Here is a 19,681-nt window from a genome sequence, read left to right on the forward strand (position 1 = left end):
TTTCAGTTTTTAAATATATATAAATATAATTCAAGTTGATTTTACACACTTAAAGCAGTTTTGTATAGCATATCGAATATTGCATTATTTAACACTTTATTGCATTTTACTTCAATATCGTGCAGCCCTTTTAAGAAAAAAAACGTTTTGTGTTTATATTTCAATCTGTTCTCTTTTTCACTATGCCTGCACAGGATATAATCAAGAAAAGTAACAGCAAACAGACAAATTGTTGCCATTGATTATTTATAATAATAATCAAAATATGTTCAATGCGGTGTTTGAATGTGCCTACCTCAGAACACACGCGCTACAAAATATATACAATGCAAGCAGTTAGGTGAACAATTTATTTGGAATCTTCTTTAATATTTCAGAACATCTAGGTGTGGTTTATAAGTAGAAATCTGTAGTAGAAAATAAACTGAATTCTCTGACTGTAAGTTTTGAGAAATGTCATAAGTCAAAAAAATGGTAGGCAGAAGTGTCCAAAATGAGTTCATGTTATCCAGAGTGTGCTGTGCTTCTTGTTTACATCACATTTGAAAAATTGTTTAGGTGCCTGCCTGCTCAATTGTCTACGACTACGGTTTTCCCCCAAATCCACATTCTGTTCTGCATTGGACCCAAAATATCTTGGGGAGTGGGGTGAATAAATCAGACAGGATATCAAGTTAGAACATTGTGACAATCTACTCCCACACTTATCTCAAAACATGAGCCAGCTACTCCTTCGTCCTGCCATTTTAAGCAGGGATGACTTTTAAGATAACATAATTAAGATAATAACATCAAACCTTGTAAAAACTAATTTCAAAATAAGAATAATATATATTTCTTTATAAGAAATTATAAAATTACCAACAAGACGAGATCAAAAGGCACAACAGTGATGACAGCGGCTCTGTAAGGTCTGTAAACATCTAAGAATGTCTAAGAGGGTCTCGAGTGTTTAAAAGGTGGCAGAGAGGAGCCACACAAGCCCCTCAAGTCATATTAATATTTCATTCATCAGTGTGAAGAACACTGTTTAAAATATGACATTAGTAGCAGGATCAAAGATATCCCATGTTCTCCTTCACTATGTCCTGCGTGTCTCTGTCCTTGTCATCAGTTTCACATAGGAAAACACAGTCCAGACTAGACGTTTATTATCGCCATCTCACTAAATACTTTCCCCAAAAAAGTTTCAGTTCCTTCCAATGGGCACTCATTGTATGGGATAGATTTAATAAATTTTAGACTCTTGGTTTGTCATATATTTCTAGGTGCTGGCTAACCCTCACCAGGCTCTCTGCCAGGCAAGTAAAACTCTGTCAGTCCAATTGAAACGTGGTTTATTTAGGCATTGTCATACTTCTGAAGCGCCTCCTCTAGCTTGCCCGTGATCTTCTGGAAGAAGCTGATCTGCTGCTGGAGGTAATGCTGCATCTGGGACTTGAAGTCCCGCACTCGAGTCTGGTGAAAGTACTGGATCTCAGCCAGCGTGGCAAAAGAAATGATGTTGCAGCGTTCCCTGATGCCATCTGCCTGCAGGCTTTCCATCTTCCCTTCCTCTACGTGCTTCTGGCTTTCCTTCACCTTCGTCAGAGCACCTGTGGAGAAAGCAGAACCAGCATGAGACTAAATATTGACTCAGATTCAGTCAAGAGAGAAATTATGACAAATGGCTCAACAGGTTAGACTCGTCTGTTCTTCTGCATGAATGTGGCTGTTATAAAAACATGTTTTGAAAAGAGCAATATGGCATGACCAGGATGTCACTTTTATGATATAATTATCAGGTTACTATTTTGATTTATAAATCATAGGCGAATGTATGGGTTTTCAAGGTGTGGGGAGGTGCAAGAGCACGTCAATGGAGGCGAGGAGTAAATATACTTTAGAGCGCTTATGAAACATCAGTGAATGAGAAAATAAAGAGCGGAATGGACTTCATAAGTTATTAAAAGCATAACAATCCATTCAAGAAAACTGAATCCGGTAATGGTATGTCAACGCCAGGTCTGAAAGCCGCCTAAGTGAGTGAGAACTCAAATGATGTTCTCTTGTGTGGCTTATTCCATTTGAAATGTCAAATATACACACTTATGTGCCAAAATGCTCCCTTGATGAGTATTCACATAAACATTATTTAATTTTTGCTGTATTTCTTACTTGAACAGACCAACCTGAAAAACTTAAACACTATTTAACTTTGTTCTATTGTGTTTATTTGCCCTATTGTTTGTAATTTGCTGCTTATTTCATTACAGATTGTTTACTTAAGCAATTGCTTGTGAATTTGGGCTATGTCTTTGCTTTAGACCAGTGCTTCTCAAAACTGTCCTGGGGACCCCCACCAAAGCACATTTTGAATGTCTCCCTCATCAGACACACCCAATTCAAGTCTTGTAATCCGTACTAATGAGCTGCTGAGATGAATCAGGTGTGCTAGATGAGGGAGACAGTGACTACGTTTACATGCAGCCAATAATTTCCCTTCCAAAAGTCCGTTAGAGACTTCAAGGAAGAAATTTAATAGTTTATGGTCATGTGACCCAGAGTGACGAATCCTCGTGATGGCTTTTAAAGCTAGATTCAGTAGCTAGATTCAGTAGCTTCATGTAGTTAACGATTCAGATCATCAGCTCTTTAGCAAAGAGCGCAATGACCTGGGGTGCGTTCTGACTGACAGGATCCCACAGTGTTCAATGCTGCCTTCTCCCTGAGGATGGGATATCTGTTGAAGATCACTTCACTTGACAAAATGTATTCATTCACAACACCCTGCAATGAGCATATTAGAGGAGTTTAAGGTTTGATGCCATAATACTTTTATAAATAAATATTTTACCATATTTTTATTTAAAACACATGCGATTTCACAACTGTGGATGCTTCTGAATGTTTGTTTGAAATTAGTGTTGATTAACTTTTGTTCTGGAGCTTTTGTCTACAAGAGGAAGTTAAGTGAATGAGTAATGAGGTATGTGGCAGCTGCGTGCAGTTCTGCCATTGTTGCAAAAGTCTTGCAAGCTCATAGAACATGGAAGTTAAAATGCAGTAAAATCACATGTTTTCCTCTGTAGTCTGTACGGTTGTGCCAGATTGGTAAAAATGTTTTACTTGATCAGGGTCAGTGATAGACAGGGCTGCTTTTATCTTAGTGGAAAATGACAGGAGAAAAAAACTGTTCCAGAAAAAAAAGGAAGGGATCGTCACTAGCATAAAGTGTACAGTGACAGTCACACAGTCAATCATTTTATCATATTAAACCTAGACAGGGTGATAAGGTCACATTATAATAAAGAAATAAACATGAAATATTGAAAGAGAGATATGATACAAGAGATGTAAAAACAAGCTCAGCTATACAGATTGCCGATTTCATTCCAAACATATTTGACAGCAGAATGCCACGATTGACCAATCAACTGACTATAATAAAACTTTCAACAATGTCAGTGAACGTCAAAGCCATTGCTTTCCCCAGCAACCTGATTCATATTACAATGACAGGAAACAAGAAAGAACTCTATTAAGTGTCACATCGAGTGACTTGACATAATAACAGTCATAATGCCCCGTTCACACTGCAGGCAAAAGTGGCCCAAATCTGATTTTTTTTGGGGTCAAGTGACCAGGTCAGACTTCTTCAGAGGTAGTGTGAACACTCAAATCTAGCCCAGATCTGATTTTTTCAAATCAGATTTAGACCACATACATGTGTGGTCCTGAATCAGACCCAGATCAGATTTTTTTCAATGCGGCCGCAGTGTGAACAATCAAGGCGGATTTGATGCGACTTTTACGTCAATCTACGTCGACATTTGTCACAATTATGCGCCGGCGAAGCCCTAGTCACAACAGACACAGACAGTAGCCTAACATTAAAAACTTGACTAGATATGGAGAACAGCGATGAACCGATTCAATGAGAGTGAGGTGTTAGATCTAAGTAGTATATGGGGAGATACTTCAATTCAAGCTAGAAGGACCTACCGTAACCGCTCCGTTTTTGAAGAAATTGCACACGAAATGGAAGAACGGGGACACAGGAGAACAGCGTCTCAGTGAAACTATTCACGCCATATTCCCACCAGTCCTGGCTTCGTCTACGCATCCACACAGATCTCTGTAGTGAATTTGCAACCATAAACCCGCAAAAGTTTCCATTACACAAACATTATGAAATAAATGCGAATATGCTTACTTCCTCCATAACCTCCCGAACTTTAGTGCAACCGCGTGCTGCGTCTGATGTCATTGTTATTGTTCTTTTGCGAATGCCGGTTAGTTTGAAACCTCAAACAGTTCACACTGCAATCAGATATAGGTCACATTTTAAAAAGTAATGTGAACAGCCAATCAAAAAATCGGATCTGAGCAAAAAATCAGAATTGAGCATTAGGACTTGCGGTGTGAACAGCGCAAGTCATTACACAGCATCTTCCACTTTAGTATGAAAGAAATGAACTTCTAACTGCAAGGAAGTCGTTTTACTGTATTTTTGATCATATAAATGCAGCCTTGGTGAGCATAGGATGCTTCTTTCAAAAAATATTTTTTTCAAAAATCTTACTGACCCCAAACTTTTAAACGGTAGTGTGTGGTAAAGATGACAGAGCTGCCATGTATTTAAAAAAAAATACTAAGACAAAAACTAGAGATGAAACTAGCCTAAAAATAAAAATGGGAGTGAATTGAGAAATGGAGATTATACAATAGGAATAAACACTAAGAGTCAAACTAGGCTGATGTTTGCCCATCAGTAACTGCTCAGGAACTGCATCCAGTCAGTGCAGCTGAACCATAAAACTGATAGCAGTTACAATTTATTGCTAAGTGTACCAGGAATCTTCGAGCATTTGAAAAATAAAACTTTGACGGTAATTATAGAGGTGATGCAGTTTTGTGATATACTGTGGTGTTTTGTATAGTCAAAGGTGCATATCACAATCTGTGGGGTAAAGCTAAATTAAATTATAAAAAAGAAAAAAAATGAAAAATTAAAATGAAAACAAAGACAATAAAAAATAGTGACATTTTCAAGACTAAAATAACCCTAAATAAACAGATTCCGCACAATTTTTTCCAGTTCAAGGTTGTCTCAAATGCAGCACAAATAAAGGTATAGAGTCTGTAACAAGGTGTATTAGTTCAGATTTTATGACATTATTATCCTCTCTCTGAAAGCCTTGAGTGTATACACAGTGAAGTATTGAGCACAGATGGCTGACTTCCCTCCTCGTGAGGAGAAACATGCAAGACATTCCCAAATGTCCCATCCCCCCAAACTCCACACTATGCCTTCTGGCCAAAGAAGCCTTCGCTTGAGAGTATCCCAGATCACCGAAATTCCTCAAACACACACACACACACACACACACTCCCATGAACACACCGACTCTAACAAATGCCGTTCAAAAGAGCACTAAGACAAAGTGCATTCAAGGAAGACAAGATGCAGGGCAATGATGAAAAACAGCAGGCAAGTGAGACAGATTTCAGACAGCCCGTGTTGGGGAACGACGTTGCTTTTAAATGTGAATCGTTACAATCTCATCACTAATTATGTTACCGTTACTTTAAATAGAATGTAACGCATTCGGTTATTTTTGCATCACATTTTTTCCATCATCAGCTGACTGAGTCTCGCACCACACTCACTTGCAGACACTATTTACCGTGTTGTTTTTGCAACGGACAAAGTTTGTACCCTTTGACATTTCCTGACATATAGGCTATACAACACAACAGAAAGTGTTTTAAATCCGTATTTACACAGCAATGAGTATGTACACAGAACCAGAACTGTGAGAATCAAGACACAACTATACATTACATTTTCGACAATTAACACTGCTTAAAAATTGCAATGAAACAGACGTAGAGACAGATCTTTTTGGTCGTATTGTGATGCACATCCAAGTGTATCGGATTATTGAAAAAGAAAAAAAATGTAAGGCCAAACTTGGATCTATTCATCAGAAGTTGATTGGATTTTGAGATGTCAGTGTTGCATTCAAACAATACAGTTTTGCAAACTTGCAATCCATTGTGGAGGGGCGAAATTTAAGCGACTAAATAATTGGAAAAAATTCAGCATGCTTTAACAAAGAGAAGTTTCGCTGCAAGATCGCATGACAAATAGGGTTGGGTACAGTTCACATTTTCCCTCAATGTTTATTTTTTATTTTACTTAAAGATTATGAAAAATATACATTATACAGAACAGATAAGGACCCCCCCTCCCACCCAACCCCATGTAACGGTCAGACCAGTTAAGAAAAAAAATATATATAAAAAATTAATAAAAATAATAATAATTAAAAGAAAAAGAAAATAAATAAGAACACAATAATAATAATAATAATATACAAACATGTACATTCAGAGTAATTCTTTAGCAGAAGTGTTCTCCACAAAGGTCAGCAACGGTTGCCAAGTGATGAAAAATCTCTTATTTGATCCTTTCATAGAACATCGTAGCTTTTCCAATTGTATGTTATACATCACATCTTTAATCCGATGTCCATATGTTGGAGGTGAAGAGTCTTTCCATTTGTACAAAATTAGCCTTCTGGTAAAAAGTGAACAGAAAGCAATAACATCAGACTGGGATCTGCTTAGATTATAATCTTGACTAACAACTCCAAATATTGCTGTCGACATGGTTGGAGCGATGACTTTACCAAGCATTTTAGAAAAGGTCTCAAAAATTGGGCCCCAGTATTCTATCAATTTTGGACATGACCAAAACATGTGATATAAAGTGTACAGTTCACAGTTTAACCGGTACATGAAATTCGGTGCCGGTACCCAACGGTACCTTTTTTCAGTACTTTAGGTATGCTTATCTCAATAACTGTAAAGAAACTGTAAGTCATTTATAGAACTGTTATTGACATTATGCCAGAGATGCCTTGGTCGCTGTCTGCCATTGTCTGTGATGCTTGGATATTAATAAAAATAATAATAATAATAATAATAATAATTTCTATGAAATGTTTTGTAGTGAATTTTCTAGTAATCAAATGAAGACATAACACATTAATTTAGTTGATCTTTCATATGAAAATATGAAATACTTATTAATTATACTTATTAATTAATTATACTTTGTCAAATAATAATAATAATAATAATTATTATTATTATAGGTAATTTATTATTATTAGTGTTAGTTTTATTAAATTGAGATATCAAAGTTAAACCAAACTTTTATTTTGTGGTGAAGACCTTTGAGTTTCCGTGTGCTAATGATATGACGACAGTTTTTCTTAAATTAAACTGTAAAATGCTGATGTGCTTCAGTGACTCTCAGAGCGGCTCTGGAAATGCATTCATGTTCTCCTATAGCGAGACTGCATAAGCTGAAAAACACTGCAAGCGTCACGAGTGCATCAGTGTGTGTGTGTGTGTGGTAAATGAAACCGCGTGTCTGCCCCACTCATTCACACAGAGACACGCAGAACCTGCAGGAATCGTATTTAAATAGGCTTACTCTCGCGCCCAGATGCGTTCTCAGGTACCGAAATTTGGCACCGATTGATTAAATGTGAATCGATACTCGGTAGTACCGACGTAATTCGTCCGGTGCCATTAAAAGAACAGAGTTCGTTAATTACGTTAATTATATCAACCCTAATTACGTCATTTTCAGGTACATTTTTTGGGGGAAAATTAAACGTATGCATGGATAAATCACTAAATAAGATCAATAACATGCATTTACAAAACAGATAGGGTGAAATTTAATTTCTGACGTTAATATATATACATTTAATCTTATACACAACCAACAGAAAACAAGACACATACCCCTTTCACATATTATCTTTACTGGTAAATTACCGTTAAGACATCATGTGTGAACATCTGAACTAGTACACCTTGAGTTGTTACAGACTCTATACCTTTATTTGTGCTGCATTTGAGACTAGCTTGAACTGGAAAAATTTGTGCGGAATCTGTTAATTTAGTGTAGGGTTTTTTTAGTCTTGGAAATGTCACTAGTTTTTATATTTTGTCATTTTTCTTTTCAATGTCACAATTTTATTTTGTATTTTGTTTCTATTTTTTTTCCCACAGATATGCACCTTTGACTATACAAAACACCACAGTATATCACAAAACTGCATCACCTCTATAATTATCTTCAAAGTTCTTATTCATAGTTAAATCGATTCTGCCAATTTACCAAGATGAGAAGTTGTAACATTACCAGTAAATTACCACTAAGATGCTGTGTGTGAACAAAGAATGAAGATTACTGGTATGCCTACGTACGAGGTCAACGTTACGTACGAGGCGACTAAACGTTACGAGAAGAGGCTTGGTCAACTAAATGTCTAAATCAGTCGTTTAGTTGCAAAACAAAAAATTACGGGAATTGGCGAAGTCACTCAACGACTGAATGCTAAAACAGCTGGTCCATGCGTTAATATATCGGGCAGAAAATCGAAAGTGTTGGAACCAGGGTTGCACGATATCACAATTTTTGATTGTGAATGATTAAAATGTCTCCACGATCTGCTTTGGAAGAAATATTGTAGTATCCTGCTACAGTGCACATTTAATCAGTTGCCGTTCTGTCACCTCCGTCCCAACATAGGTACAACACGATGTACATTAACATCACGTTAACGCAGAGGTAGGATTACTCTCACGTGACATTGCAGTTATTGACAATTACAAAAGTTTATTATTATGCGTTTTAAAGACTTGCAGGTTAAACATTTTATTTGCAGGTTGTTCTGACAAGCTTTTTTGAGCGCCTACACCTGAACCGCACACACAAAGCCTGTCAAACAGCTTGTGAGTACTAAACTGTTATCTTTTGCATCTTATTGCGCTGTCACATACACACAAGGTTTACATAAACAAACAGTTGGTTATGTTTTAAGTGAACATAACCAGTAGGGAGAAAACTGGAACATGCCTGTATATTAGATCTGCCAGCCCGATCTCACGGCAGTTCGTACAAATTTTACGAGGTGGCTAATTCGTACGAATTCATACGACCTCACTCGTACAAATAAGCAAGATTTTAGCTAAATCCTACATATTTTACGAGTTGCCCAATTCGTATGAATTTGTACGAATGACCTACCCCTGACCCCGCCCCTAAACCTACCCATCACGTGGGTTTAGACAAGTCGTACGAATTCATACCAATTAGCCACTTTTTAATCACTCGTACAAATTCGTACAAATTGGTCGTGAGATGGCGTTGGATCTGCATGAGGTCGTAAAAAGTGACACCAGCCTAATAAACGGGGTGCTAACTTTTGAGTTCAGCTTGGTGAGAAAATTTTGTAGGGGTGTGTGGGTTGTTATTGTGATTGTCAAAACATTTAGAAACTAAACAGCATTTCATAAATATTAGTGACAAAAAACTATGTTTACATGGTATAATGGCATAAGCTTGTGATTTGATTCCGATCTTGATTCAATATCGATTCATTTGGATAAATATCAGGTACAGTAGATACATTTTTTCTCAAGGAGAAAAACCTCTTAACTAATGCTGTAAACATACAAGCATCATCCATCATGTTGATAATGTAAAAAAAAAAAACACTGTTACGAAGAAAAGAAAAAAAGACATGCAAACATGTCTATCCACATATGAAAATATGAAAAATACCACTGCTGGATTATCAATAATGCATGTTTTTGAAAAAGAAACATCTAGGCTATTAGAGTAGAATGATCAGTCTTTTTCGGCAACACTTGATTCATTAATACTAACACTTTCTTTTATTTTATTTTCTCTTCAACTCTATATCTATTTTTTTTTTTTAAAGATTACGTATACTGCCTTAGAATAAACTGGGAAGGGTCACAGCACTTGCATACTGTCGTTTGTTTAATTGCTTCTATTGCTCTCCTCATTTGTAAGTCGCTTTGGATAAAAGTGTCTGCTAAATGATTAAATGTAAATGTTAATGTAAATTAATAAATCAGAATTCATTGAGGGTCTAAGTAGGCCTCAGGATTCTGAAAAATAGAAAGGACTAAATTAATGCACTGCAGCTAGTTGTGTATTTACTTACATGTGTTTTTTGTATCAAGTGGTGTTAATCGTATTGTGTTAATAATTTGAAGTGTATGTGTATTGATGAGAGACAATAGACGCTGTGGGATGCAAGACATTTTTTAGAAGAGATTCCAACAATAAATTGAAAATTGAAACTGAATGAAAATGGAAAAGGAATAGCAGCTGCATGAGGTGAAGCTGAAGATTGAATGAACACCAGTAAACTGTAGCCCATTCTATATGACGCATTTTATATGAGATTGTGGATTGAGATTACTCCTGTTGTGGATGCGCTCTTTCTGTAACAACGTGCTGAAACACAGGCAACTAAAGCATAAAGAATTCACAACATTCAATAGTGTTCTCATTGTAAGTTTATGGCAGATTGGTGTTGCACAACTTCCACTTAAATGTATTTTTATCTACTTTATCAAATGATTCCAGACATCATTGCGCATTTTCGAAGCTATCGAACATCAAACAAAGAGAGTATTAAAACATTAGAAAACCACATAGGGCAAACCATTTGTACGAAAATGGTCTGAGAAAGGCGGAGACACACGTGGGAATCTGTGCTCAACTGAGCCCCTATAAAGCTTGCTGCTGCAGAACCTCTTCAGGCATTACGTAATATCCTATTACACAACACATGCAGTCCTGCCAGTGAACTGCAACTAGAGAACACAAATCCCAATACTGACACCCCGAACATATTACACAGATCTGGATCATGACTTTTTGCATGGGACTTTGATCTGATGATAAAATAGGTGGCAGATCAAATTATTTGTCTTTTTAAACAAATGAAAAGGCAAATGCAGATCACAGGCAAAAGTGACAACGTGAGAGTAAGTCCAATTTGCTTTGGAATGGCACCATTAGATTCATGGGCATTAAGGAAAATACATAAGTCACCCGCTGTGAATTACAAGACATTTGCTAGAACTTCTGCACCTAAATGGAGACCAATGAATTTCAGCTTTCAGCCCATTTCAGAAACTGCTGTGTCTTCTATGGTGGCTGAATTTTATGACTCTAATAATCATCTTCCCTGATAAACACCAGTGACAGTGAAGACTTAAAGTAGCAATTAGGCACTTTCGGTCATGACCGATGAATTAAAGAGATCATTCACTCAAACATTAATATTTTGCCATCAGTTACTCACCCTCATGCAATTCCCAACCCTGTATTTTTTCTGCCTTCAGTGAAACAAAAGAAGATATTAGGCAGAACTGCTGCAAAATGAATACTTTTATTTAGCAAGGATGAATTAAAGGGGTCATGAACTGCGTTGTTTTATTGTTTCATAATGTTTCCTGGGGTGCACTTATAATATTAGTATGATTTTTACTTCAAAATGCCTCTGATTTGAACGCTCTGTTTGAAGGAGCGTGTCTGTGTGAGAGACTTCAGTGTAAATGCAAACTACTGTGATTGGCTAAAAGCTTTGCATTCGAAATAGCTAAGTATTAAATGTGGAACTCTCTCGAAAACCTTTAGCATGTTTTTACTATTACAGCTCTCAATGTTAACTACTCCTGAAAAGTGATATTTATAGCATTACAATTAGATCTATGGCATTATATTTATATTGTGGCATGAAAGATTGCAGTGATGAGTATTGTAGCCGATCACAGACATGCAGCGATCCCGTCATTGTAATTCAATTTCTGAACACTAACGAAGGCTTTCATCATAACTAACAGTGCAAACACAATGTAAATAAGAGATTCGTTGATTATCATGGGAGTTGACGGGCGAGTCCAGGACTCAGTCAGTGACAAACACGCGCTGTTTGATTGACAGCTACTACAGCTATTGTAAACGGAGCGTTCTTGGATCCCTTTCTATATATAATTCAATCAGTTTAAATAACAGATTATTTACACCCTACTAAGAGAAACAATGTGAGGTTGACCGTTTAGTCACTGGTTTGATTTACTGACAGGACCAAGAACATCTGACTGTAGCTACATGAATCATTACATCAGAAATGACTGGTCACAGATCAGGCATTAGAATTAACACGGTTACTTACATGTTGTGGCAATACTGTCGAGTTCATATCGCAAAGCCCTGCGCCGAGTTTGCTGACTGATTTATCAAAGAATCCAGTGAAATGTACCGAATACGAATAAATAATGTTCAACTGAGACATTCACATTGTTGAAAATAAATATCCACATTCCTAACATTAGGATACTTTGGAAGGTAAGGTTATTTTAGGTCAGTGAGTGACCTCATCTCTTCCTCATCTCACTAACGCCAGTGGGCGGGGCCTAAGTTGATTTTCTTCTACAGAGGCGGTCATTCACTACCTTATTACGTCATGAAGAGGCACATTCCAGGATGAGTCGTTCGCTAGGCCTGGTAACAATAAAAGCTGATTTTGGACTAACAAGGAAGTTTTCAGTTCTGAAACTTTCAGGATATTCTTATAATATGATGTGTCTAAACCTCAAGGAAAATTTGATTTCTCAGTTCATGAGCCCTTTAAATGTATCAAAAGTGACAGAAAATACTTTTAAATTGTTACAATTTCAGATAAATACGGTTCTTTTGAACTTTCTATTCATCAAAATAAAAAAAATACTATCCTGATTTCATCAAAGATAAAAAGCAGCACAACTGTTTTCAACAATAAGAATAGTACAAAATGATTACTGAGCATCAAACAGCATATTAGAATGATTTCTGAAGGATCATGTGACAGCTTGTCATGTGACAGCATGTTGCCATCACAGGAATAAATTACATTTATTGTATCATGACTGTTTTCCAAAGATGGCTCCTGCCATATACGCGAAGTGTACTGTCTTTATAAAGTATCTTTTTATTAAACTGTCTGTACACTTACAAAGTTCTCAATGCTTCGGTTTGCAGGTAGAGACCCTAATTATGCTACCGTGTTAGTGTGGGGCTATTTTGAGCCTTGTTATTGGTATTAACTAGTGCTTTTTATTTTTACCTATTCGATGCCCTAGGCCTATACTAGCGTTATAAATTAATCTGTGGTAAAACTAAAGCTAAGTATTAATAAGAGATACTTTTGAATGGTGCTGCTCACCATGAATTTTTGTAGTATGGAAAGAGATAGACAATTACAGAAAAAAGGGTGGGTAGATAATGACATCATTTTCAGTTTTAAGAAAATTATCTGAGGAAAGTGTGACTCGATTGGACTGCCCAAATTATGCTTGTACACAGGTCACAAAGTCTATCAGACAAACACTTCAACCTAAAATAATCATGGAGTTCAAGTAAGATAAAAATCGTTTTGGAAGATGATTCAAAACTCACTTGTCTGTCAGAGGTGTTGTGAAGACTGAATGCGCACAACCCTTCTCTAATCTATCTTTTGCCTTGGAATATAGCACACTAAAGGACATCTTAAATCTTGTTTCACGGAAGAGAGAAAACATAAGTTGAACTACATTAAACGAGGTCTTTTCAGACTACCCCCTCCGAATGACTAGAGATAACGTTAGACATGTCTCTAACACAATAAATACTTGAAATGTGTCAAACAGATAATAGACTTAGGATAGCTGTTCTGTGGTTGGTTAAGGGTTTAAGCACAGTGCTAACTTCCCCAGCTAACCGCATAACATTTGAGTCATTATTTCCTCTCATTGTCATAAGAACCACATATACTACTTCAACGTGTTTCCATGCATATCACAGAAAAGCGATGAAAAAAAGGGTCCAATGCATTTATACCAATGTCAGTATGTTCACTAATGGCTCTTCACTTCCATCGCTAATGGGGGCTATGGTGACACAAATCAATACATGCTGTGCTCATGTGTATTTTATCAAAACACAGCAGACCTTTCATTTATCCCTGTGGACATTATGATGGCCTTGAAATTTGATCATCTTTCAAAACAAGAAAAAAGAAAAAAAAAGAAACCAACTAATGCATTATGTTGAATTACACAGGTGAACGCAAATCATAAACTTTCATCTGTTGTTTACTGAGATGTGGTTTAAGTCTGTTGTAGAATATTTTAGGCATCATTTGTGAGGTGCAGTTGTTTTTATGGTATTGATTTTCATATCACCATGAAAAATATTAAAAGGGTGACAAAATAGGTAGGTAAACAGATGGCAAATGACAATATGATGAAACTTTAACAACTAAACTGTCAAAATGCAGCTATGACCCAAATTCAAAGCTAAAATTGTCATTATTTCTTATGAAAGATAGATGTCTAAATGTCTATGAGGAGATCATGAGACAGGAAGCGGTTATAATATGCCCCCCCTACTCCTCAGGGGGATTTAAATGTCTCTTTTTGTTTGCCATTAGACATTGTAATCGGAGAACATGTAAGTATTTACTCTGTCACAGTGGTGATGGAAAGTGGACAGCTTTGCTCATAGTTTTCTACTGACTCATTCAAAGTCTGGATGATCGTTTCTTCAGAACCCGTAGATGTTCCATCTTATGCTCATTGCTCACAGTTGCATAAGTTAACAGTGACATTGTGGGCAAAACCACAGACAGAATGCAGAAAAGATTACATTTCTCACAGGACTCATACACCTATAATAAGGCGGTTACTTCCATGCTAAAATTATATGGTGACAATGACAATAAAAATTTGCTAAATAGGGTATACATTACACATTACGCAAGTGCTCAGGAATCACATATGGGCTTCAGCCAGATGCAGGTGACCTCAGTCCTAGACAGTCGACTGGATCGGTCACAGACTGAGGCCTCTCTGCTGGAAGTACGACACAGCATTTCAATTTTTCCAAAGCACAATACAGTGACAGTGGCGTGTCTGCAGCACCAGTCTGTACCTCATTTAACATCTGGTTTACACATTCAACAGTTATAAAAATGTATCTAAATTTAGGCTACTTTTTAAATTTTGTTGTGAACAACAAGATAAAAACATTAGCTACTTTCCCATAAAGAAATGGCAGACATATATGGCTACCCTGCAAGCTCAGCTCATAGACAGTCTCTATAGGCTTTAACAAAGTCTATTTGTTCATGTTGTGGTTACGAGGAGCCACATAAATGTGGACTATTGAAACAGCTTGTAAAATTCAGTGTTGCCTATCCGTCAAGTCATTCTCTGAAAACTTACAAGACAATGTGTATAAATGCCCCAGACATTACTCCAGTCTTTAGTGTCACATGATCCTTCAGAAATCATTCTAATATGCTAATTTGTTGCTCAAGTAACATTTCTTATCAGTGTTGAAAACAGTGGTGTGGTTTAATATTTTTGTGAAAACTGATACATTTTTTTCAGGCTTCTTTGATGAATATATAGTAAAAAAAAGAAGAAGACATTTTTCATAACATAAATGTCTTTACTGTCACTTTTGATCAATTTAATGCACACTTACTTGCTGAATAAATGTATTCATTTCTTACTGGTCCTAAACGTATGAACTGTGTATGATCATTTTTAGTAATTTCAAAATGAAGTCTTGCCTCTGGGTTCGACCGTTTCATTTAAACCATGATGACTACTACACTTTGCATAAGTATGTAACTGCAATAAAATTTAGAGAACACAGTACAAAAAAGAAATATTACAAACAATCCTGTCTTAAACTAAAAGTCTTGATTGAAAAATTCATGTTAAGTGATCATTGCAAGCTATGCGAGACCTACATTATAAGGCTAGTGGCCCCATCAAAAAATAAAAGGGAGTCTATCTCAAAAATAATCTCAACCTAGAATTTGAGAGCCTAAAGTCTCACATATATCTGCAAATGTAAATGAGCGTCATAAATATTCAAGCAGTTAATAAAGCAGCTGAAGGTGTGATTACTGCACTTCCCACATCCTCTGAGGGGCTTATTTGCATTCTGGAGCATCATGATGAAAATGATAAACGAGTCTCATTATGATTCCAGATGAAAAATTAAGTATATGTGTATGCTTTTGATCTGAAATAAAATGACACTTGTTTTATAATACACAATCAAGGACATTATCAACTGTTAAGTGTCAGAAATGTGTCACTAAGCTAGAATGTACAACTGTCTAACAATAACATCCATGCTCAAATCAGTGCACAACGACTGACTGAATGATTGCATGTGTACTGAAACTCTCCTGTCAACATTCCAAACAATTCAGTACGTCAATAGTTTCAGTCTTTTTCATCGTATGTGGCTGATTTACAGACAACAGGAAAAACACACACAGCACGTCAGCAACAGCTCACCCATGTGACTCAGCAGTCAGATGAAACCAAGACAGCCAGTTAACTCATCTGTGGCACTTCAATGCAAACAAATCAGTCAAGCAAAGCAAACTTCTGAGAGCAATGACCCTGTTATCTTTAATGCCCACTGATCTAGCTGAACACAGTTTCATGCATATTTCAAAGATGATACAAATAAATGAGTTAATGATTACCTTTTTGAACATGGATGATATCAGGGTAGTTGGTAAGGTGTCCTTGGTACAGGGCTAACAAATCCATCACAGGGTCCACGTCTTGTTTAGGCTGCTCCACAAAGTAGTCTCCAATAGCTTCGTAGGCTTCTCCCGTGTACGCAATTGCTTGGTTCAAACCGACCGAGTATGACTGCTGGTCCATCTCAAATGCTTGACTTAGATACTTAAAAGACTGTCCCACTTTCTGATACTCTTTCTTGAACCCGGCTATCTGCTTCCTCGCAAACTCGTTAAGCGTGGCATTGACTTGGATCACGCTGTCATCCATTTTCTTGGAGAAGGCTTTGAATCCATCAATCCTGTTTTCGACATCTTGCAGGTCAAGAGGGGCTGCTGGAGTGCTGATGGTGAGGAAGAAATTAGCACCAACCATCTCATCCTTCTCGGCTTTTCTTTTCCCTTGCTTCCAAGACTTTTCGTCCGTGCTGGAGCAGGTGAGGAAGTGCTGGAAAACATCACACCGGGCCAGTACAGGGTGGCTGGTCATATGATTCATCCACCATAACAGCCCTCTTCTCCTTTTAGAAATGAAGTCTTCTTCAAAGCGACCGGTGGCTTGTTTTTCAGGGATGTGTGGCACTGAAATGACAGGAAATTTCTCCACCAACCGTGCATAGAGCCAATCAAAATGCTTATATCTTCTGTTGACCTGACTCTGCGTATGGGTCGCCGTCAGCTTGTAGGAAATGTAACTTTTCATGCCTTTGAATTTCGTTTGCTTGGTGGGATCATCAATAGTGCAAGTGAATGGGTAAGGGTTTTCCTGCCACTCTGGACCATACTGACCCATTACCACACAAATTTTATCCCCATCCTTCACAAAGCCGGATGCTTCCCCCAGGACGAATGCCTCACCACCAGACTTCACAAAAGTCGAGAACCTGTTCAGATTTCTGCTGACCGTGGCTGAACTTTTGGCTTGCTGTGCACCTCTAGGCATGGAGGATGTGGAGATGCTGTAGCTAGAGGGTCCGTTACCTTCATAATTCCTGTATCCTGTACCAACAATCCCTGGTTCATCAGCTACTGACGAGTGATCGTCCCAATCATCATCCCAATCATCATCACTGGCTGGGGTTCCTGGATGTTGTTGTTGTTGTTGTTGTTGAGGTATAGCAGGGTAGGCTGTGAAGCTGGGTGCTGCTGGTGCACTGTTGTAGCTCTCTTGAGTCTGATTTTTTAAGTCAAAACCACAAGTGGGAATGTTGGCATATCGAGAGTTGTTGTTAAAAGACGAGACGGTGTCATTCCTCAATACCTCGACGTAGGACGCAGGGAGAAGCCCCCTATCCCCTCTACTGTTCGCCCCCTCCAGCCAGCCCTCAATGTCCTGCTCGCTGTACAGAGTTACAATCTCGTGCTCTTTCACTGATATCTCTCCTGGGTTTTCTGAATTGAAGTCATACAGAGCTCTCGCTCGCAGAGCCATGGCACACAATATATCCAAGCTTCGATGAATTTAAAATCGTTTAAGGCTAGCGTATCAGCTAGCTAACTACAACCCAAACTCACTCACTCAATCACTGACTGACCTGCGAGACTGACAACAACTTGCGCGTCAGCTACAGGAACCGTAAACCCTGTATATATCGCCAAAGTCCTACTCACACCGCTTAAATGATAACGTGACTGTCAGCTGTCGTGTTTAAAATTCCCAGAGTGGTGGGCAGAATCATTTCTTCATCCGTGGAGTTCACCATCCAGAGCCCAGTCGCTGTGCTGTGCGCCCGTCCCACACCGACCTCAGTATACATTCACTAAGCAGCGCCGAGGAGAGCACAACCAGTCCGGGTAGTCGAGGGCGGAGCTTAGCACCAGGCAGCACGAATCAAATACATAAGAGTTCTGATTTTCAGACGTCTGATTTTCGGAGATGGTTCTCACTGCAGAATATGAAATCCACGGGGAGGAGTCGGATCCAGATCCAACTCCTCCCACCTTACATACACCTCAACCTAGCCAACTCCGCCCCCTGATACCTAAACACACCCCTAATCCCTAAACCCAACCCTAATCCTACCCATCTCCACCCCTTGGATCTTGATCCGACTCCTCCCCGTGGATCTCATGTACTGCATTGAGGTGCTACTGGATTTTCGCGAAACGTCTCTTTTGAACAGTTCTATACAATGAACAATTACGCCATCGCGTGGGATATTACATTAAATGACAAAAAAACAAACAAAAAAAAAAACCCTTATAAATTTACTGGAGGTAGATCGAGCAACTCCATGATTAAATTGAGGCTTAAATTAAATCAGGGGGCAGGTTTAAACTCCAGATTAACGTTGTACGTGTTCCAAAGAAGAAATGTATTACTTGGACTATGTCAGTGAAGATCAATACACACGTGTGTGTGTGTGTGTGTGTGTAATATATATTTATATATATATATATAATTTATTTATTTATTTATGTGTGTGTGTGTGTTTAATATATATTTACACACACACACACACACACACACACACACACACACACACACACACACACACACACACACACACACACACACACACACACACACACACACACACACACACACACACACACACACATATATAATTTATTTATTTATGTGTGTGTGTGTAATATATATTTATACATACATATATATATATATATATATATATACAGGTCCTTCTCAAAAAATTAGCATGTTGTGATAAAGTTCATTATTTTCCATAATGTAAGGATAAAAATTTAACTTTCATATATTTTAGATTAATTGCACACCAACTGAAATATTTCAGGTCTTTTATTGTTTTAATACTGATGATTTTGGCATACAGCTCATGAAAACCCAAAATTCCTGTCTCAAAAAATTAGCATATCATGAAAAGATTCTCTAAACGAGCTATTAACCTAATCATCTGAATCAACTAATTAACTCTAAACACCTGCAAAAGATTCCTGAGGCTTTTAAAAACTCCCAGCCTGTTTCATTACTCAAAACCGCAATCATGGGTAAGACTGCCGACCTGACTGCTGTCCAGAAGGCCATCATTGACACCCTCAAGCAAGAGGGTAAGACACGGAAAGAAATTTCTGAACAAATAGGCTGTTCCCAGAGTGCTGTATCAAGGCACCTCAGTGGGAAGTCTGTGGGAAGGAAAAAGTGTGGCAAAAAACGCTGCACAACGAGAAGAGGTGACCGGACCCTGAGGAAGATTGTGGAGAAGGACCGATTCCAGACCTTGGGGGACCTGCGGAAG

At 37.8% G+C, this 19,681-nt stretch overlaps 1 protein-coding gene across 1 annotated transcript; it reads right to left on the reverse strand.

The window, feature by feature from the left end:
- Positions 1–336: 336 nt before the first annotated feature.
- snx18a (sorting nexin 18a) lies at positions 337–18,313 on the reverse strand. Its single transcript, XM_077231342.1, has 2 exons — positions 16,425–18,313; positions 337–1,595 (listed from the first exon to the last, which is right to left on the reverse strand). Exons 1-2 carry the CDS (start codon positions 17,893–17,895, stop codon positions 1,342–1,344), a joined length of 1,725 nt encoding a protein of 574 aa, XP_077087457.1. The 5' UTR covers positions 17,896–18,313; the 3' UTR covers positions 337–1,341.
- Between the last annotated feature and the right edge of the window lie 1,368 nt (positions 18,314–19,681).

The sequence above is a fragment of the Siphateles boraxobius genome, unplaced genomic scaffold, assembly GCF_051911475.1.
Source record: "Siphateles boraxobius isolate OS27281-9 unplaced genomic scaffold, OSU_SipBor_1 16, whole genome shotgun sequence".
Taxonomy (NCBI): Eukaryota; Metazoa; Chordata; class Actinopteri; order Cypriniformes; family Leuciscidae; genus Siphateles; species Siphateles boraxobius.